The 20,292-nt window shown below is 40.9% G+C and overlaps 1 protein-coding gene across 1 annotated transcript; it reads left to right on the top strand.

Moving 5' to 3' along the window:
* Positions 1–382: 382 nt before the first annotated feature.
* Positions 383–19,596, top strand: lama3 (laminin, alpha 3). Its single transcript, XM_071405972.1, has 38 exons — positions 383–686; positions 5,864–5,977; positions 6,531–6,643; positions 6,788–6,871; positions 6,985–7,082; positions 7,277–7,321; positions 7,461–7,609; positions 7,715–7,825; positions 7,925–8,036; positions 8,471–8,644; positions 8,822–9,018; positions 9,190–9,306; positions 9,400–9,554; positions 9,672–9,813; positions 9,941–10,040; positions 10,350–10,466; positions 10,607–10,771; positions 10,982–11,133; positions 11,342–11,548; positions 11,705–11,853; positions 11,971–12,130; positions 12,300–12,424; positions 12,613–12,775; positions 13,053–13,157; positions 13,238–13,380; positions 13,485–13,602; positions 13,700–13,840; positions 14,004–14,134; positions 14,274–14,405; positions 14,779–14,923; positions 15,234–15,355; positions 15,507–15,687; positions 15,873–16,028; positions 16,219–16,381; positions 16,507–16,637; positions 18,361–18,454; positions 18,582–18,701; positions 18,864–19,596. The coding sequence occupies exons 1-38, from the start codon at positions 441–443 to the stop codon at positions 19,007–19,009; spliced, it is 5,223 nt and encodes a 1,740-aa protein (XP_071262073.1). The 5' UTR covers positions 383–440; the 3' UTR covers positions 19,010–19,596.
* Positions 19,597–20,292: the final 696 nt, after the last annotated feature.

Here is a 20,292-nt window from a genome sequence, read left to right as displayed (position 1 = left end):
AGGAGGCAACATAGGCGTGGGAACATAATCAGTGTGTAAGCAACGCTAGACTGAAGATTGTCTTTGAGTTCCTTGTATTATACTGTTATCCAGTTCACCTGGTTCATAGGTTTACACCTTCCATAGTTTTACAATTGTTAAACGGGACCTGTGGTACAGAGTACAAATAGTATCTATGCCATGCCAACTTACTGCTCCACAAACACATTTGAAGAAAAGGGAGCGGTACCCAGGTGATCTTTGAACCTCAACATGTTCACACCAAACTAAACACACTGATATGCTCAGTCTTCCTTTATGTATACCAGTCTATCTTTATAGGGGCATTCTATCTGGCCCTGGGCTTACAGAGGGAGGAGCTCCTAGGTATTTAGCTCTCATAGTTCCCACAGCTAAGCTCCTCAACAGTGAGGGAGATAGTTTTGCTGTCCTGCAGACGTATGAAAATGACACAAGGGACTGTTTGCTGGTTTGGAGGAGTATGGGGATTATTGTTGTGGTGTGCTTTATTTGGCCCCTGCACAGATGGCCAGAGAGCACCACAGAGACATCCAAACTGTAGGTATGACTATCTGCCTCAGAACCACCAGAGTGGTAAGGATCCTTGGCACAAAGGGCACCCCAGGATCCCTAGGAAGTACTGTGACACCTCATTCAACAACCAGTCAGCTGGAGCCATCATCCAGGTAATGCAGGGCTAAATAATAGAGCTTTGCAAAATAAACCAATTTGCCTGCTATTTTCAACTACTAATGGAGGTTTAAGTTTGTGTCGAACAACAAAAATCGAAAAATGTATTAATGCGATGCACACAGAGATCACAGGGTACACAGACAAAGGGAGAGTGACTTCAAAAAAGATTTATTGATTCCTCTCAAAAGGGAGCAAAAGGTCCAGACGACAGCACTTTTATACTTCAGTCTTCAGGTGGCGCGTTCTCCAGATCTGGGTTCAAATACATGTCTATTTGAGTATTTTTTTAAATGCAGTTATGATATGTACTTTATTGTGTTTTCTCACACAAGAATGTCATAGGTTCTTATCACAGGGTTACAGCAGTACCGTACTTTGGAATATAATCATTATGACACATGAAATATCCAAACATACACTACCGTTCAAAAGTTTGTGGTCAAAACACTAGTCTCAATGTTAACAGGCGACTCCGGGATGCTGGCCTTCTAGGCAGAGTTGCAAAGAAAAAGCCATATATCAGACTGGCCAATAAAAATAAAAGATTAAGATGGGCAAGAGAACACAGACACTGGACAGAGGAACTCTGCGTAGAAGGCCAGCATCCCAGACTCGCCTCTTCACTGTTGATGTTGAGACTGGTGTTTTGCGGATACTATTTAATGAAGCTGCCAGTTGAGGACTTGTGAGGCGTCTGTTTCTCAACCTAGACACTCTAATGTACTTGTCCTCTTGCTCAGTTGTGCACCGGGGTCTCCCACTCCTCTTTCCATTCTGGTTAGAGCTAGTTTGCGCTCTTCTGTGAAGGGAGTAGTACACAGCGTTGTACGAGATCTTCAGTTTCTTGGCAATTTCTCGCATAGAATAGCCTTCATTTCTCAGATCAAGAATAGACTGACAAGTTTCAGAAGAAAGGTCTTTGTTTCTGGCCATTTTGAGCCTGTAATCAAACCCACAAATGCTGATGCTCCAGATACTCAACTAGTCTAAAGAAGGCCAGTTTTATTGCTTCTTTAATCAGAACAACAGTTTTCAGCTATGCTAACATAATTGCAAAAGGGTTTTCTAATGATAAATTTGCCTTTTAAAATTATAAACTTGGATTAGCTAACACAATGTGCAATTGGAACACAGGAGTGATGGTTGCTGATAATGGGCCTCTGTACGCCTATGTAGATATTCCATTAAAAAATCTGCCGTTTCCAGCTACAATAGTCATTTACAACATTAACAATGTCTACACTGTATTACTGATCAATTTTATGTTATTTTAACGGACAAAAAATGAGCTTTTCTTTCAAAAACAAGAACATTTCAAAGTGACCCCAAACTTTTCAAAGGTAGTGTACATTCACAACACAGTACATACTATAATGCATTTAAAAGATCCATACTGTACACAATATTACATTATCCTACAATATAATATCAAACACATTCTGTCTGGTGATAATAGGCTGGTCTAGACACGGAAGCTGTGTTTGAGTATTTGTTATTTACTGTGCCTTCAGGAAGTATTCACCCCCCTTGACTTTTTACAAATTTTGTTGAGTTACAAAGTGGGATTAAAATGGATTTAATTGTCATTTTTTGTCAACAATGTACACAAAATCCTCTTTAATGTCAAAGTGGAAGAAACGTTTTAACATTAGAAAAAAATTATATGAAAAATAAAACACTAATATGTCTTGATTAGATAAGTATTCATCCAATACATGCTAGAATCACCTTTGGCAGACATTACAGCTGTCAGTCTTTCTGGGTAAGTCTCTAAGAGATTTCCACACCTGGATTGTGCAACATTTGCTCATTATTCTTTTCAAAATTGTTCAAGCTCTGGTTGTTAATCATTGCTAGACAACCATTTTCAGGTCTTGCCATAGATTTTCCAGCAGATTTAAGTATAAAACTGTAATTCGGCTACCCAAGAACATTCAATGTCTCCAGTGTAGATTTGGCCTTGTGTTTTAGGTTATTGTCCTGCTGAAAGGTGAATTAATCTTCCAGTGTCTGGTAGAAGGCAGAGTGAACCAGGTTTTTCTCTAGGATTTTGCCTGTGCTTAGCTCTATTTCCTTTTTTATCCTGAGAAACTCTCCAGTCCTTAACCAATTACAAGCATACCCATAACATGATGCAGCCACCACTATGCTTGAAAATATTGGGAGTGGTACTCAGTAATGTGTTGGATTTGATTTGCCCCAAACATAACTGTAATGAACACAATGGGAGACAGAGAGCTGGTTTCAAGCGCAGGGCACAGCAGGTGTTTATTGTAAAGGACCACAGCAGGAGGCAGGTAGCTGGGTCCAGGGGCAGGCAGAAGGCCATACACAGGGGATCCAAAAAGGCAACAGTACAGGCAGGGACAAGGTTAGTAACGTCGTCCGGGAGATCAGGCAATAGGTTGATAACAGGAAATCCAATAGGCTAAAGTACAGGCAGGGAATAGGCAAAAAGCTTCGTTAGTGAGGCAGGCAAAAACTATCATACACGGGAGGAGTAAATTACGGGAAAACCAGCGCTCCGAATAGAAGTGTGTCACAAAACAAACAACACCTCACAATGATGGGGTGCAAAGAACTGAACTAAATAGTGTGTGATAATGACATAGAGGTGTGTGAACAGGTGTTCAGAATTCAGGTCATTGGGATCTGGAGAGTGAGCTGCGTTTAGGGGATCTATGTGTTTGAGAGTGTGAGCTGGAAAGTGGGCTGGAAAGTGAGCTGCGTTCAGGGGATCTATGTGTTTGAGAGTGTGAGTTGGAAGCAGACGTTACAATAACACTTTTTATTCAGGTCAAAAAGTTAATTGCTTTACCACATTTTTTTGCAGTATTACTTTAGTGCCTTGTTGCAAGTTTTGGAATATTTGTATTCTGTACAGGCTTCCATCTTTTCACTTTGTCAACTAGGCTAGTATTGTGGAGTACCTACAATGTTGTTGATCCATCCTCAGTCTTCTCCTATCACAGCCATTCAATTCTGTAACTGTTTTAAAGCCGCCATTGGCCTCATGGTGAAATCCCTGAGCGGTTTCCCTCCGGCAACTGAGTTATGAAGGACGCCTGCATCTTTGTAGTGACTGGGTGTATTGATACACCATCCAAAGTGTAATTAATAACTTCACCATGCTCAAATGGATATTTAATGTCTGCTTTTTTGTTTTTTTACATATCTACCAATATGTGCCCTTTGCGAGGCATTTGAAAACCTCCCTGGTCTTTGTGCTTGAATCTGTGTTTGAAATTCACTGCTTGACTGATGGACCTTACAGAGAATTGTATGTGTAGGGTACAGAGATGAGCTAGTATTTTAAAAATCATGTTAAAAACTATTATTGCAAACAGAGTGAGTCCATGCAACTTATTATGCGACTTCTTAAGCTCATTTGAATACTTATTGACTCAAGACATTTCAGCATTACATTTCTTATTCATTTGTAAAAAATAAAACATTAAACATAATTCGACTTTGACATTATGGGGTATTGTGTTGTTATGTTCTAAGACTCAGGAGAAAGCATACAGCTGCAAAGACAACATATGAAGTCACAAGCACATATATTTATAACCTCCTTCCCAAACAGACCCCCCTTCTGTGTCTAGGATGTTGCTGGGCAGGTGGTGTTATCACTCCAGAACCCTGGCACTCCTCCACGGAGCTCACCGTTCTTCTTATCAGTCAGGAGAGGCCTTGAGGTTAGGGAGTCAGTCCACTACATAATTGCTGTTCTCATACACAGAGCCAACACTTCTTTCTATTCTATGAAATTAGCCATTTATTCATACTAAGATAATATAATGATATAAAAAATATTGATAAAATATAATGATAGAAAACATATTAAGATATAAGACAGTGTTATAGGACAGTAATTTGTGATCTATCAGCTCTAGCATGTGTCTCCTATCCCACCCTTATGGACAGGCCCCCTGTTTACTTTCCCTATGGCCAAATACCATTGCACTGTAACGGCCGTCGTATGAAGAAGGTGTAGACCAAAGCGCAGCGTGGGAAGTGTTCATGATTATTTATTAAAAAAACTGAACACTGAGACAAAATAACAAAATGTAACAACATGAAACAGTTCTGTCTGGTGAAGACACAAAAACAGAAAACAACTACCCACAAAGCATCGGTGGGGAAAAGCTACCTAAGTATGGTTCTCAATCAGAGACAACGATAGACAGCTGCCTCTGATTGAGAACCACACCCGGCCAAAACCAAAGAAATACAAAACATAGAAAATGAACATAGAATGCCCACCCAAATCACACCCTGACCAAACCAAAAAAAAAAAAAAGTCAGTTTCCAACAGTGTGTAGGCCATTGACAAAAAATCTCAGTTTAATACTTTCTCAAGGCACTGTAAACACTTTTTTCTGTGTATTTGACTATGTTCAAATACACATCCCAAAATAATACTTTTATTTTAGTATTGTAATGGTTATTTGAAAGCAAAACAAATAGTAGACCAAATTGCAATCGAAAGTATTTTCAAATACTTATTTCAAATACTATTTTCAAATACCTGAGTTAAATGTATGGGAGTGTATTTGAGTCAGTGTATTTGAGTATTTCCAAATGCATTCCAATATTCAACTACTTGTTTTTTCAAATACAGGTTATCCAAAAACTTGTTTTCAAATTAATTGAAAAGTAATTGAAATATATGAAATAGTACTTGAACCCAGGTCTTGTGTCCTCAAATGTTCCCCATTGTTCTTTGCTCATGTGTTGATTTAGTGGTAGAATATACCACACCTTGATTTACAACTCAAACAAGCAATGGTTTTGTATTGAAATCTCTGGAATTTTCACAACACAAATGTGTCTGAGCAACTTACACAAAATGGGTTGCTTTGCAGGTCCATATTTACATTTAATTAATTATTATGGATAGCAAGATAGCAGATTAACAGTGTATGTCCTCCTGACTAGGGTCTTGTTTTACCTTTCTTTCTTTTTTCTTTTTTTTCTGCCAGTCCAAGCCTTCTTCACTTGAAGAATGTGCTAAATAAGAAGTCCAGGATGGGCCGAAACACGTAGCACTATAGTACTGTTATTATTGACTAAAACGGATCTATATTTTCTATTTTAACTTTTTTGATAAGACACTTTTGCAATCAAAAGGCTGCCTTACCTAATCTGACTTTTCCCCTCCATACAGAGGTGTGGCCCTGGATACTACAGAGAGAGGACAGGGCCTCATAGGGGCCAGTGTGTACCCTGCAACTGTAACAGCCTGTCTAATGAATGTGACGAGCAAACAGGGAGATGTCTGGTGGGTTTCTCTCTCTCTGTGTCTATAAAAAAAGTGATTTATCAGGGGTGCTGCAGCACACACAGCAGCCTTAATTGGTCCCACTGGGCAAAAACAGGTTAAATCAACTTTTTTCCCACGCCATTTCAACAACAAAATCCAATGTGATGATGTTGAATCAACGTAAAGGAATTTCGTCTTTTTTTTCACCCACCTTTTAACCTAAATCCAATGACATGGTGAATTTTTTTGTTGATATCAAATTGAATTCACGTTAGTTGACAACTCAACTAAATGTAAATCAAAACTAGACCTTGAAATGATGTCTGTACCCAGTGGAGTACATACGCACACACACATAGCAGGATAGGTTCCTCCTGACTCACCAGTTAGGTAAACATATGCACTTTTTCTAACCCATGCTGATCCAGATGGATATAAGTCATATCCACAGATTCGTTTTTATGCCAGACTTGACTAACTCTCAGTACTGTGCTATGACATCATGAACCATACCCCTAACATTCCACAAGCCTGCTTCAGTCATAAACAGAGAGGACACTTTATTTTCCAGAACTGTCAGTACAATACTGATGGGGATCGATGTGAGCGCTGCAAGGAAGGTTACTACGGCAATGCTGCCCAAAAGACCTGTCGTGGGTGTCCATGTCCCTTCAGAGCCAACAAGTCAGTTTCTATATGTCCATACACTCTGTCAATGTACAGGTAGCTATGTGAGCACACTTGGTTTTACGTTCCCCAGATAAAATATTGGATGAAAACATATAATTACTATTTGGTACTCAAAAGCATTTTTTTCTCTTTGTGTAGTTTTGCAGTAGCATGTCTGGATATTGGTGCAAATGAAATCGAATGTTTGTGCAAACCTGGCTACACTGGAACCAGATGTGAGAGGTGTGTTTATGTGCTTTTTACAGTACATATAAAAATGTCAATGTCATCTTACCGTAAAAGTATTTAAAACAAGTCTATAACTTTCCTCTCCTCTTCCTCCTCCAATCTGGCAGGTGTGCCCCTGATTACTATGGTAACCCAATGATATATGGAGGCAGGTGCCAGCGATGCCACTGTGATGCTACCAGTACCTGTGACCATCTGACTGGAAGTAAGCTCAGGACCCACTTCAGCCGTACAAGAATAGAGAAAATGATCTATGAATTAAAACAGGATGCCTCCTATATAACGATAAAGCTATAGGCTATAGATTGAAGAAATGCCTGCAAGAAATGTCATGCTGATAATAGTTTGTCTTATTGTAGATTTGGTGTAACTGTTGCTCACTGTGTCTTCTGTCTCTAGAGTGTAAGAAGCCTGATGATCCCGGCACAGATGACCAATGCATAGGTTTGTGAAGCACACAGTAATACACATTCCCACTGTATAGTGAGCTATTGTCCGTTATTGCCAGCATGATTCATATTGCATTTCCTCTCATCCTATTAGACCTAACTAAACGATCTGCTCTTCCTCTCTTTGTGGTCAGAGTGTGACAGCTGTACTCAGGCCTTACTGAATGATTTGGAAAATATGGATGATGGGCTGGAATTGCTAAGGCAGCAGCTTCAGGGCATTGGTTCCAACAGCTCACCAGCCAACCTTAACCAGCTGGAAGGTGCCATTAATGAAACAAAGGTAATTTAACACGGTCTTACTGAGGCGCTCTATATTGAACACCAAATGGTGTATAATGTACACAATTTAACAAGATGATCACTCCCCTCTGGTATACTCTTGCAGGCTCTGGTTGGAAGGTACAGCACTACTGTGGATGCTCAGGGCCCAAAGGTCAATCTGCTGGAAGCAGAAGTTATGAGTCTGGGTCAGGACATAAGCCTACTGGAAGACAAGGTGTCTGAGGCCTGCTATCCATAATCAGATGTCAGATGTAATCCGTTATTTTCCAGAAAAACTATATCCTTTTTACTTGTGTGATCTTACTCTCTCTAGGCAAGTTACTCTCTCTCAGATGCTGAGAATGTCTTGGTGAAAGTGATCCAAACCAAACAGAGAGCCGAGGATTTTATCCCTGAAGCTCAAGATCTTCTAATGAATATAGAAGGTAAACTGTTATTGAAAGTGTTTTAATATGATAATATAATGATACGTCTGTCACGGCTGTTGAAGGAAGTGGACCAAGGTGCAGCGTGGTGAGCGTACATTTTATTTTATTATAAAAAATGACTCCAACAAAACAACAAATGAAAAAACAACCGTGAAGCTAAAGGCTATAGTGCCAACAAACAAAGACAACTTCCCACAAAGACAGGTGGAAAAAAGGGGTACCTAAGTATGGTTCTCAATCAGAGAATCAGCTGTCCCTGATTGAGAACCCTATCCGGCCAAAACATAGAAATACAAATAATGGAATATAGAATACCCACCCCAACTCACACTCCGACCAAACCAAAATAGAGACATAAACAGGATCTCTAAGGTCAGGGCGTGACAACGTCATTGTCATGATAATCCCCACCTCTCTTTTTTCCCTCTCAGATCTCCTTCAACAGCTGAGTGAGGCTAATTCTAGTGTAACCAACATCACTGTGGGAGTGGAGGAGGTAGCCAGGATGATGAAGGTGGTGCAGCGCATGGTGAAGGAGATGAGACAGCTTGGCTGCAGTAACCAGACAGTGACGGCTGCCAGGGAGCAAGAGGACGCTCACAAACGTGAGACAGGGGGCTTTTGGCTTAGTCTATAGTCACTTAAAGTACAGGGCAGCACTTAAATGATCACACTATTGAATAATAAATGTTATACATTATCAATATGACACAAATTCTTGACTCACTGTGTATGATAGATATGATTCACAATGCAAAGTGTAATGCATGTGTCTCTCTCAGTCTTGGACTTCATCAAGAACAATGTGGCAGCTCCATTAGATGACAACCAGGCTGTAGCCAATGAGACGGCAGAGTCCCTGATGACGTCGGTCTCTGCGTTGAGTGATCTGGCAGCGGCTGTGGCAGAAGCAAACAATATGGTTAACAGGACACGGAGCCTCAACTTCAACAGTACTGACTTCCTAAGAATCCTGACGGTAATGTCAAACACTGAGGTGTAAAATCTATTAAATATGTTGTAGATCTCAGATACAATACAAAAAATGTTCTCTCCTTTTTCTGAACATGACAAATACCAAATCATGTCTCAAGTTTCTGTGTTTGACAAGGGGTAATCACTGTTTTCTCTCTATATGTACATTTTCTAGCAACTAAGAGGTGAGCTGGAGAGGAAACGTGATTCAGTGCTTCCTGAAATGAATATGACCAAAGATAAACTGAAGAATATCACAGGCCTTGTGGAAATGATGAAGGAGATGAAAAAGGTATGAAGCAGATGAATTCAAATCGTTTCCAGTGGAAATTCCTATCTCTCTTGTTGTGAAGGAGGCATTCAAAATATAATTTAAATCTTTCAGGAATACGAGCACCTTGCAGCCGAGATAGACGGAGCCAAGCCCAATCTAACCAAGAGGCTGAATGATATCGCTAAAGCAAAACAGAAGGAGGGCATTGTCGTCATGGCAGAGGAGCATGCAGAGGAACTAAACAGACTGGCAATGGAACTACACATGTAGGTTGACAGAGTAAGGTCATTAGGTTGGGGGCCTACTTCTTTATACCTTTGTGTGTTCGTGTCTTTATTGGCTAGTATGGGCCACTGTGAGCACTGTATTCCTTGTTATTGCAGGGCAGTGCATAATGCCACCAACAGCTCTGACCTGCAGCATGCCTCAGAAAGCATCAGAGCCTACAGCAGCATCATAAAAGCCATTGAAGAGGCAGAGATGGAGGCCAACCAATCCAAAGAGGCATCCGACAAAGCTCTGAAGGTGATTATTATACTGGTCTGGATGCTACAGCCACCGTTAACTTCAAATTCACAACAACATTGAAAATACAGTTAACATACAATCAATAAGTATTTCACATATCTCCAGTAACTTTTATATGTTTCAGGATGTGGAGGAGCAAGGTCTGACCAACAGGTCTGAGGAACTAAAGCATAATGCAAGTAGCTTACTGACCGAGGCCATGAATGCTGAGAAGGACCTCAGAGGTGTAATAATCATCCCAATATTTGCTTTTCTAACGACACTAAAGCTACAATAGAAACAAGAATGTATCATGTTATTGACCCCTTCTCAATCCTTCCAGGACATTATATGAGGCAAAGGCTTTGTTTTATGATGTTGAAGAAAGCTATGCACTTTGAACTTGTTAACGGTTTTGTTGGAGGCCAAAACACACTGCAGTATACTGTATACCCTCGATAAAACACATTCCGTTGTCTCCTTTTATATCTCCTTCTGATATTATCTTATCATATATTACCACTTATCCCCCCCCAAAAAAAATGTACACACAGAGACCTCAGCCAAAGTTGACAACCACAAGCAACGTGTTGGTCAGACCAAGAACAAAAGAGAGATGCTGAGAAAAGATGCTCTTGCAGTTACAGAGAATCTTAAAGAGATTCAAAGAGGTTTGTGTATACAAGATGAAAGATTATGCTTGTGTTTTAATAACACACCATGGAATCGATGAGAAAGACAGTTTACACATTCTGTGCCACAACATGACCATACTTATGTTATTCACGTACACTATTTGTTTGTGTTTCAGATGACATTGGGAAGCTCATAGACTCTGCCAAAGCAACTGTCAACGCTGCCAATAACACAGTCAATGACGTAACAGACAGACTAAATAATATCAGCTTGGGACATATAAGGCTTCCTAATGTCAGTTCAAACATTGGCAGTGTGCTCGATGAGGCTGGCAATGAATGTAAGTACTCATGTCAGACACACAGTACATATATCCTGTCATGGTATTGAAATGAACCGTCCTCTAATTCTAATCTAAACTCTGCCTCTACTCTGTAAATTCAAATCCAACTTCAGATTCTTGAATTGAATTTGAATTAATGATACAAAGGGAAAGTGAAAAGAAAGTAGTTGGTTGGAGCTGTTTTTCTTTCTCTCCTGACTGGTACAGTGAAGAAATTGAACGAGACATGGCCTACTTTGGAAGACACCCTCAGCAGGGTGCAAAACCTGTGCTCCCAGGCTCCTCCTAGTGTCAGTATGACAGACAGCATCAGGAGAATCAAGGACGTGATAGAGGAGGCCAGAGACATTGTCAAAAGGGTGACACCACATCTAACCTAAAACACTATAGATTCTTCATTCTATTTTGATTGTTTTCCTGTGAACCTTAGTCCTTACATTTTGTCCTTTCTTGACCAAACGTGATCACTCCAACCATTACACTGTTTTTCTTAGGTCTTTTAGACTGGCTGTACCTGGCTGTCTGTCATATTGAATGTCCATTATTCCTCTCTTGGTGTCTCCCCAGCTCTCTATCGGCATGACCTTCAATGGGAAGGGTCACATTGAGCTCCGCCCCCCCACCAATGTTGAGGATTTGAAGGCGTTTACAGCTGCTGAACTTCTTCTCAACCGCCAGGAGACCAAGCCCACTAGGGGGGACCGCAGCCGTAGGCGCAGACAGAACACACAGGATGACAGAAACCTCTTTGTGCTCTATCTCGGCAACAAGGACGTAAGTGTGCCATCTGAGTAAATAGTGTAGTCATAATATCCTAGAGCGTTAATCTTGGAATTTCAATTGATTCCCTAACTATTTTGATACATTTTGTATCGAAGATGCTCAGTATTTTTTTAACTTTTAATTTATGGCTTGTTTCCCCCGTTCCAGTCATCCAAAGACTTCATTGGAATGGCTGTAAAGAATAACACTCTCCGCTGTGTATACAAGCTGGGTGGAGTCGTACATGAGTTGAACACCGACCACATAACCAGAACCAAAGTGAACTCCACTGTTTTTGACAAGGTCGTCTTTAACAGGTACACCTCTGAGGAATTGTTCTGGATTGCATACTAACTTGATGACATGGGACAGTTTGCCCATGATGGAAACAGCTCCCTTGTAATCCCCACTGTGTTTGTCTCCTATTTCTCTAGAGTTTACCAAGATGCTGAGCTCAGTCTCACACACAGGTTCCCATCACAGTCTGTCGAAGTTTCTAAGGAGAGTAACCGGCCCAACACGACAGTTGGCCTCCTCAACCTGGACACCAACAGTGTGGTCTTCTACGTAGGCGGTTATCCTGATGCCTTCACTGTAATTACATTCCTCTATCCCTTTGCCTCCCAGGTGTTCTGTGCTTCTGCATCATGCTCATTGTTGATTGTTGAATACAGAAGTACACTGTAGACATCAGCGGGACCAGACCAGTCTTATTCTCCCTATTCAAGTATTGTTTTATTTCATTATGCCCTTCTCTCATTAGCCTCCAGTGGAGCTGCGCTACCCCAAATACTGTGGAGCCATCAAACTGTCTACTATCAATGATCAATTCTTTAGTCTGTACAACTTCAAGAATGCCATCAACGTAGACAAACAGTCCTATATAAAGTAAGAACCAACAAAAGGGACCATCACCTTGATTATAAATCTATAAAAGATGCCATACTGTACGGAATGGTGAATGCTGTCCACATTTTCTCATTTAGCCTGTTATGCTCTGTACCATGACCATACATGAAAAAACATCTTTCTGCTTCAGTGTCAGAATGTATCATGCAATTCCTTCCTTCTTTCAGGGTTAGTGTTAGTCTACAGTCAACAGTGCCTTATTATTTTGACGGCACTGGTTACGGTTTGGTTACGGCCATTAAAGAAATTGAAACCCCGAAAAGAGGAGTGCTCAAGTTCCACACAAACAGCCAGGTGGAGAATGCATTACTGTTTTATAAAGGAAATGAGGTATGTATATTTTGTCCATTCATATATCTGATATCAGTTAAAAATATTAATTCAGAATCACACACAGAAACGATTGAATAATTAGTTCAAGTAAATTAATTAAATACCTGGTTTACATTGTAAGTCGTGTAATCAATCAAGCTTACAATTTCATCAAGTAGATACAGGAACAGCAATGTATTGCAGTTGGACATGAATAAATGTAGTCCTTATTGAGATTTTATGGTTGGTGTGTGTAGAGCAATGTCTTCATAAATATGTTTGTTGTATTTCACAGGATTCGTACACTAGTGTTACTGTGGAGAGAGGGTATGTTGTGCTGCAGGGAAGACACGGCACCCAAGTCCTCAATGCCAAGAGTACTAGAAAAGTTTCACTCAATGTAAGATAGTGTCAGGGACTTACTGTACGGTTTAGTTTTATCTGCATAAACTTTTTTTAAAGTTCTGCTTTCTCTCTTAGAATGAACAATTTGTAATAGTCATGGATACAACATTTAAAGTACATGTGGCTGGAGTACCAACTGAGATTGTCAAAATAGACAACATCATGGAAGGTTTCAAACATTTCTACATTGGGGGTCTACCAGCGTCATTAAGAGAAAGGTACAAACTCTGTAAATAGGCTTTCTGTCATCTCTTGCAAGGGATACATGCATTTTCCTGGAATGTCAATTATACAATTATCCATGTCATGTCTTTTCTTTCAGAGATAATGTCACAACCCCACCATTCAGAGGATGTATAGATAATGTGATTTTACAATCTAAGGAGATTGAGTTTAACACGACAATTGGTGTCAGTGTTGGATGCCCAACCTCGCTTTTGGTAAACCGTCTCTTATTTTGTAAATACATTTCAGACTGCACAATGTGGAGGATGTTCTAGTTCTAGAATTTTCATGTACAGTGTATTTTCTTTTCAGGGTGTTCGTGAAGCTACTTTCCACCCTGGTGGCTCCCTCTCAGTGGACCCACAGGATTTCTGGACCACCCCTGCGGCCATGGTTTCTTTGGGGTTCAGGACCATGGAGAATAAAGGTGTTCTTCTCAGGACCAGCGAAGAGGTCAGTCCACTATTCAATAATGGTTGCTCTCCGTGTGTCATATTTTAACCTTAAACACTAGTAAAAGGATAAAAATGAGTTATCAAAATGAATTTAACAGTTTTGTTTTAGAATTATACACTTTTTGTAAACAATATCATCACACCATTTCTTTATCGATCAGCGTCATGGATACCAGCTCTCATTGGTTGATGGCTATGTGATGTTTAACTTTGATGAAAATGCCTTGAAGTCTACCAAGACATACAACGATGGAAGATGGCACTACTTGACTGCATTAAGGAATGGCACACAGTAAGGCATTTTTATTTTCATTGGTCAAGCTGTGCAGAGATGTTTCTCATCTGAAATTGAAATAAACTCTACAATGTTATTGTTGGTTTGTTCCACACACCCACAGACAGACATAACAAAAGCGCTGTGATTTCCTCAGATTGGAGTTGAGGGTTGATAACGGTGATTTGGGTCAGCATCAAACCTCCCCCCAAGACAAGCCCAATGAACAGCAGGTTGTGTTGGGAGGAGAGACCTTCAGGGGCTGCCTGGCTAACCTTCATATCAGGAGGTCTGATTCTAAAATGCAACACTATAGTTATAACGGTAAAACATGTGAAAAAGTCAACTTCTATGAGGTGATATTATGATTCAACATTGTGGTCATTCCAATTCGTGACAATTTGAGGAAAAATGTCCTTACTACGACTGAGATATGTGGTTGTCTCATCTAGCTAAGTTAAGATCAATGCACAGACTGTAAGTCACTCTGGATAAGAGCGTCTGCTAAATGACTAAAATGTTTTAAAAAAAGAAAGAAATGTAAATGTGTTTAAATTATTATTAGCTACAGTGTTTTCTCTAATTAATTAAGTCAGTTGTGGAAAGTAAAAATAACTGATGATGTTCTTTTTGTCATTCTATCTGTTTGTGCTCTGACACAGGCCTGAAGAAAGCTTTATTCCTGCTGACTTCAGCTCATTCACCCAGAAGGGAGATGTGATCCTGGGGATGTGCAGACTACAGCCCCCTCCTCAGGCCATATGGGAGCCAGCAAGCCTTCAAGAGAGGCCCAAGAAACTCAAACCAGTGAGTATGGGAATATTTCCCAAAGTTGATTCAAGAGTATGTTAACCATCAGGCTATTCATGGTAAAAGTATGCAGTAAGGGATATGTTGGCTCTTTTCATTTTCCTGTAAAGTTTTAGGCTCTCACTCAAGCGACAGGGGTGTAACTTTGGTTTGGTCTTCCAGCACAAACGTCTAAAATAATACAATCGTATAATACAGTAATTACAAAGTAACTACACAAGAATAGAGCAACTTAAGGTAAAGTATTACAGTATTGGTTCATTACTAATGTGTATCCTCTCCCCCACCCCCCTCTATCTGGCTGAAGAGATCTGGTGCTGTGCATACTGAGTGCAGACTGCCCAAAGTGTCTGACCCCCAGGCATACCAGCTAACTGGGGCTGCTAGTTGGCTCAGTTACATCATCGCACCTGAAGAACTTAATTTCAGGTACAGCAGGTCAAATGCTGGTCCTCGTATCCACATTCCATTAAAAAAAACATTCTCTGCACATTTATTTTTCTATTATTTAACCGTTATAAGACCTATGAAAACAGACAATCCAATTCTAAATCTGTGGCTTGCTTGTTCCTCTTGCTAGGCCTCACTTCTCCCTGGAGATCAGAACCAGGTCATCTGAGGGGCTGTTGCTCCATGTCTCAGGGAACGGGGACATCTCCCAAGTCTCTCTGTACATGACCAACGGCAAGATCAAACTCTCACTGGGGAAGGACAGAGTCATCCACAACAAGAAAAAGAGCAACGATGGAAGATGGCATACAGTAAGCTGTCTAATAACTGTTGAGATATCAGGTCTCAATATTAGGATAATTAAATGAAGTCATAATAATCATTGTTAGTTTCAGGTCATTCTAAATAGTGCAAAATGTACACTGTACCTCACAGCCACAGCTGAGAGATTTATAAGTGTAAAGCAGCTGATCAGCGCCTGCCTGTGTGTGTGCAGGTAATGGTCAGTGTGGAGAAGAACACTTTCCACCTGGTCGTGGATGGTTTCCGTGTGCCTGATGGTATTCTACCTGCAGAGGAGGGTTCCTCCTTAGCCCTGCAGAACCCGGTCTATCTGGGCAGTGACCCTGCCTCCAAAACCTCTTGGGGTCAGGTAAGCAAGCAGACACAGACTGTAACGGCGTCTAAACAAACCAGACACAACACAATGTGAGGGTGGGATTGTGATTCTCCTGTAGGTTTGTATCTGGTGCATAACTGCCATATTTACTATGACATCTATATTTACATCCTGGAAAATGTGTGCTTGGTTTTAAAATTATGTCCATCTGTATCTCTCTCAGGGTGGCTCTCTTCCCAAGAAGAGTGTGATTGGCTGTATACGCCATTTCAAAGTGTACAATGTTCTGGTTGGTGAACCAGCCGCCAATCACGGGGCCCCGCCCTGCTTTGATGGGGCAACAGAGACGGGGGCATACTTTGCTGGCACAGGGCATGTGGTCTTAGGTGTGGACTTTATATAGTCATAACAAAAAATACTACAATTGTGGTGTCTTAGTTGTGAGCATTATTGCTTAAAACTAATCATCTCATTCATCCAGTAACTCTGACAAAGATACTTTGTGTTTTAGATAAGTTCTTTACTGTGGGCTCCCGTTTTGAGCTGACCTTTGAGGCTCGTCCACGGAACACTACAGGCCTCCTCTTCCATGCCAGGGGTCGTCGTAGGAACAGCTTAAGTGTCTTCATGAGGAAAAACAAGGTTCTTTTAAACCTCATCAACATGTACAGTGGGGAGAACAAGTATTTGATACACTGCCGATTTTGCAGGTTTTCCTACTTACAAAGCATGTAGAGGTCTGTCATTTTTATCATAGGTACACTTCAACTGTGAGAGACGGAATCTAAAACAAAAATCCAGAAAATCACATTGTATGATTTTTAAGTAATTAATTTGCATTTTATTGCATGACATAAGTATTTGATCACCTACCAACCAGTAAGAATTCCGGCTCTCACAGACCTGTTAGTTTTTCTTTAAGAAGCCCTCCTGTTCTCCACTCATTACCTGTATTAACTGCACCTGTTTGAACTCATTACCTGTATAAAAGACACCTGTCCACACACTCAATCAAACAGACTCCAACCTCTCCACAATGGCCAAGACCAGAGAGCTGTGTAAGGACATCAGGGATAAATTGTAGACCTGTACAAGGCTGGGATGGGCTACAGGACAATAGCCAAGCAGCTTGGTGAGAAGGCAACAACTGTTGGCACAATTATTAGAAAATGGAAGAAGTTCAAGATGACGGTCAATCACCCTCGGTCTGGGGCTCCATGCAAGATCTCACCTCGTGGGGCATCAATGATCATGAGGAATGTGAGGGATCAGCCCAGAACTACACGGCAGGACCTGGTCAATGACCTGAAGAGAGCTGGGACCACAGTCTCAAAGAAAACCATTAGTAACACACTACGCCGTCATGGATTAAAATCCTGCAGCGCACGCAAGGTCCCCCTGCTCAAGCCAGCGCATGTCCAGGCCCGTCTGAAGTTTGCCAATGACCATCTGGATGATCCAGAGGAGGAATGGGAGAAGGTCATGTGGTCTGATGAGACAAAAATAGAGCTTTTTGCTCTAAACTCCACTCGCCGTGTTTGGAGGAATAGAAGGATGAGTACAACCCCAAGAACACCATCCCAACCGTGAAGCATGGAGGTGGAAACATCATTCTTTGGGGATGCTTTTCTGCAAAGGGGACAGGACGACTGCACCGTATTGAGGGGAGGATGGATGGGGCCATGTATCGCGAGATCTTGACCAACAACCTCCTTCCCTCAGTAAGAGCATTGAAGATGGGTCGTGGCTCGGTCTTCCAGCATGACAACGACCCGAAACACACAGCCAGGGCAACTAAGGAGTGGCTCCGTAAGAAGCATCTCAAGGTCCTGGAGTGGCCTAGCCAGTCTCCAGACCTGAACCCAATAGAAAATCTTTGGAGGGAGCCGAAAGTCCGTATTGCCCAGCGACAGCCCCGAAACCTGAAGGATCTGGAGAAGGTCTGTATGGAGGAGTGGGCCAAAATCCCTGCTGCAGTGTGTGCAAACCTGGTCAAGAACTACAGGAAACGTATGATCTCTGTAATTGCAAACAAAGGTTTCTGTACCAAATATTCAGTTCTGCTTTTCTGATGTATCAAATACTTATGTCATGCAATAAAATGCAAATTAATTACTTAAAAATCATACAATGTGATTTTCTGGATTTTTGTTTTAGATTCCTTCTCTCACAGTTGAAGTGTACCTATGATAAAAATTACAGACCTCTACATGCTTTGTAAGTAGGAAAACCTGCAAAATTGTCAGTGTATCAAATACTTGTTCTCCCCACTGTATATGGGACTGTGGAGTTGGATACAGTGTAGCCTGAAGTATATTGAAATGTGTGGAAAACTTTGGAATATAATTTTTGCTCTGAATCTCAGGTGGAGGTCCACGTGAATGATGGGTTAGGTGACTACAGTGCATCTGTGACACCTCAACAAAACCTGTGTGATGGCACATTCCATGTTATTGCAGGTACATATCCCTCTCACATCAACCATTGATTCATCCTCATACAGTACAGATACATTTAAACCAGCATATTTTTTACAAGGACTTGGAAGGATCTTCTAATAGCCAGTCCATCTACTGTATTCCTCAGTGTCCAAACAGAACAATGTAGTCCAACTGAACGTGGACTCAGAGTCTCAGCGTACGGTCGGGCCTTCCCACTCCTCCTACACAATGACTAAGGATTCCTTCTACATTGGTGGCATGTCCGGTAAATTCATTCAGCAACACTACCCATTGCATCTCATTAAAAAATCCTCTCTGAATCAAAACACTTTCCAAAAATTGGTAGAGCATGTCAAACCTTGATGAACAGCTTCTGACAGTTCTATAAACACATGAATATGACTTTAATGCTTTCCCCCCTATACAGGCACATCAAAGCATAAAGGAGTGCCAGTCTCTTCTTCGTTTGTTGGCTGCTTGCGGAACATAAAGGTCAATAAAAAGCCTGTTGTTTTTAAGACAGCCTCCAGTGTGGTCGGCCCTGTGAACGTCAATGAATGCCCAGCAGACTAACGGGATGAAATCAATGAGTGTTGCCCCAGATTACCTAATTCGCTGAACCACTGAGATTATCTGTCTATGACTCAGCGGTAAACGGCTGCAAATATGTGTAATAGATAGACACTCACCTCTTCATGTGCAAATTATACCACTGGAGGGCACTGCAGTGCTCTTATAACTGTGTTGTTGGCTTTGCAAGGTAATTCACACTGTTGGGGTTTAAGGCAATGTTTTCAAAGTGTTTCATGAATTGAACATTCACACCTTTTAAATTACAGTGACAGTGACTTTGATGTATTCTATGAATTAACAGGAAGAAATACCTCTCAAGATGAGCTGGCACACAAATGTTATCCCTAGTGAGGCTAAAATATAATTGATATTATTTCAAAAACCATGTCTCACGTTGATCAGTCTACAGTTTTCATTTCAATGAAATTACCAATGTGGAATAGACGTGAATTGATTTTTGTGTCCAGTGGGTTGCTGCTGTAAAAATTTAACTGCAATTGCACAATTCGTTTCAATATACTAAAAGTTAAGGTTTAACCAAATGCTTGTCAAATCCAATAAAAGGAATACCAAACTTAACACCTGAACAATTTTGCCAATATTATGATTGGACTACTCCCATTGGCATGCCATGTAGTCATCATTAATACTAGGAGTGAGAAGATGTTATTATGGGGTTCTAGGCTCTCCTCCCAGGCTGACTGCAACAGTCTACTGAGGTTAGTTCTGCACAAAGCTAGGACCCCCTGGCATGGCACACATCCTTTATTCATGCAGGGTGCAAAAATGTGTGTCTAATGCACGTCTGGGCTTAGCTCATACTGTGACCATGGACTGCAGAGTCCAGACAACATCCTCTCTCTCTCTCTCCACTCTGTCTTCATCTACATCTTGCACATCATATAAAACATAATGAAATGCTTCAATATACTGGATCCCTTTCAGTTGGTTTATTATTCTCCTAGTTGGGGATACACCCTTGTCACATACCTCACTGCACATCACACCAGCACCAGTCTGTGCTTGCAATTCTGGGAGAAAGGTGGCTATATATATATACTGTATATATATATTTTATTACATATCTTACTCTAAACTCAAGCCTGGGAATTGAAATAAACTGAAGTTATGCACGTTTGAACATTATGCTGAAGATATCTTTCCTAGTTTCTGCAAGCTGCATGCCTTCTTGCTAAATATGACATTTTTTCCTTTCAACGATGAGGTTTGTAGGCGTCTGCTCTAATGTGACAGTGCACTGCTGTTGTTCTGAAGCTCGCAGC

Source organism: Salvelinus alpinus, chromosome 6 (genome assembly GCF_045679555.1).
Source record: "Salvelinus alpinus chromosome 6, SLU_Salpinus.1, whole genome shotgun sequence".
In the NCBI taxonomy this organism is placed as follows: domain Eukaryota; kingdom Metazoa; phylum Chordata; class Actinopteri; order Salmoniformes; family Salmonidae; genus Salvelinus; species Salvelinus alpinus.
The sequence above is the reverse complement of the archived record's forward strand: the minus strand, read 5'-3'. Positions and strand labels throughout refer to the sequence as shown.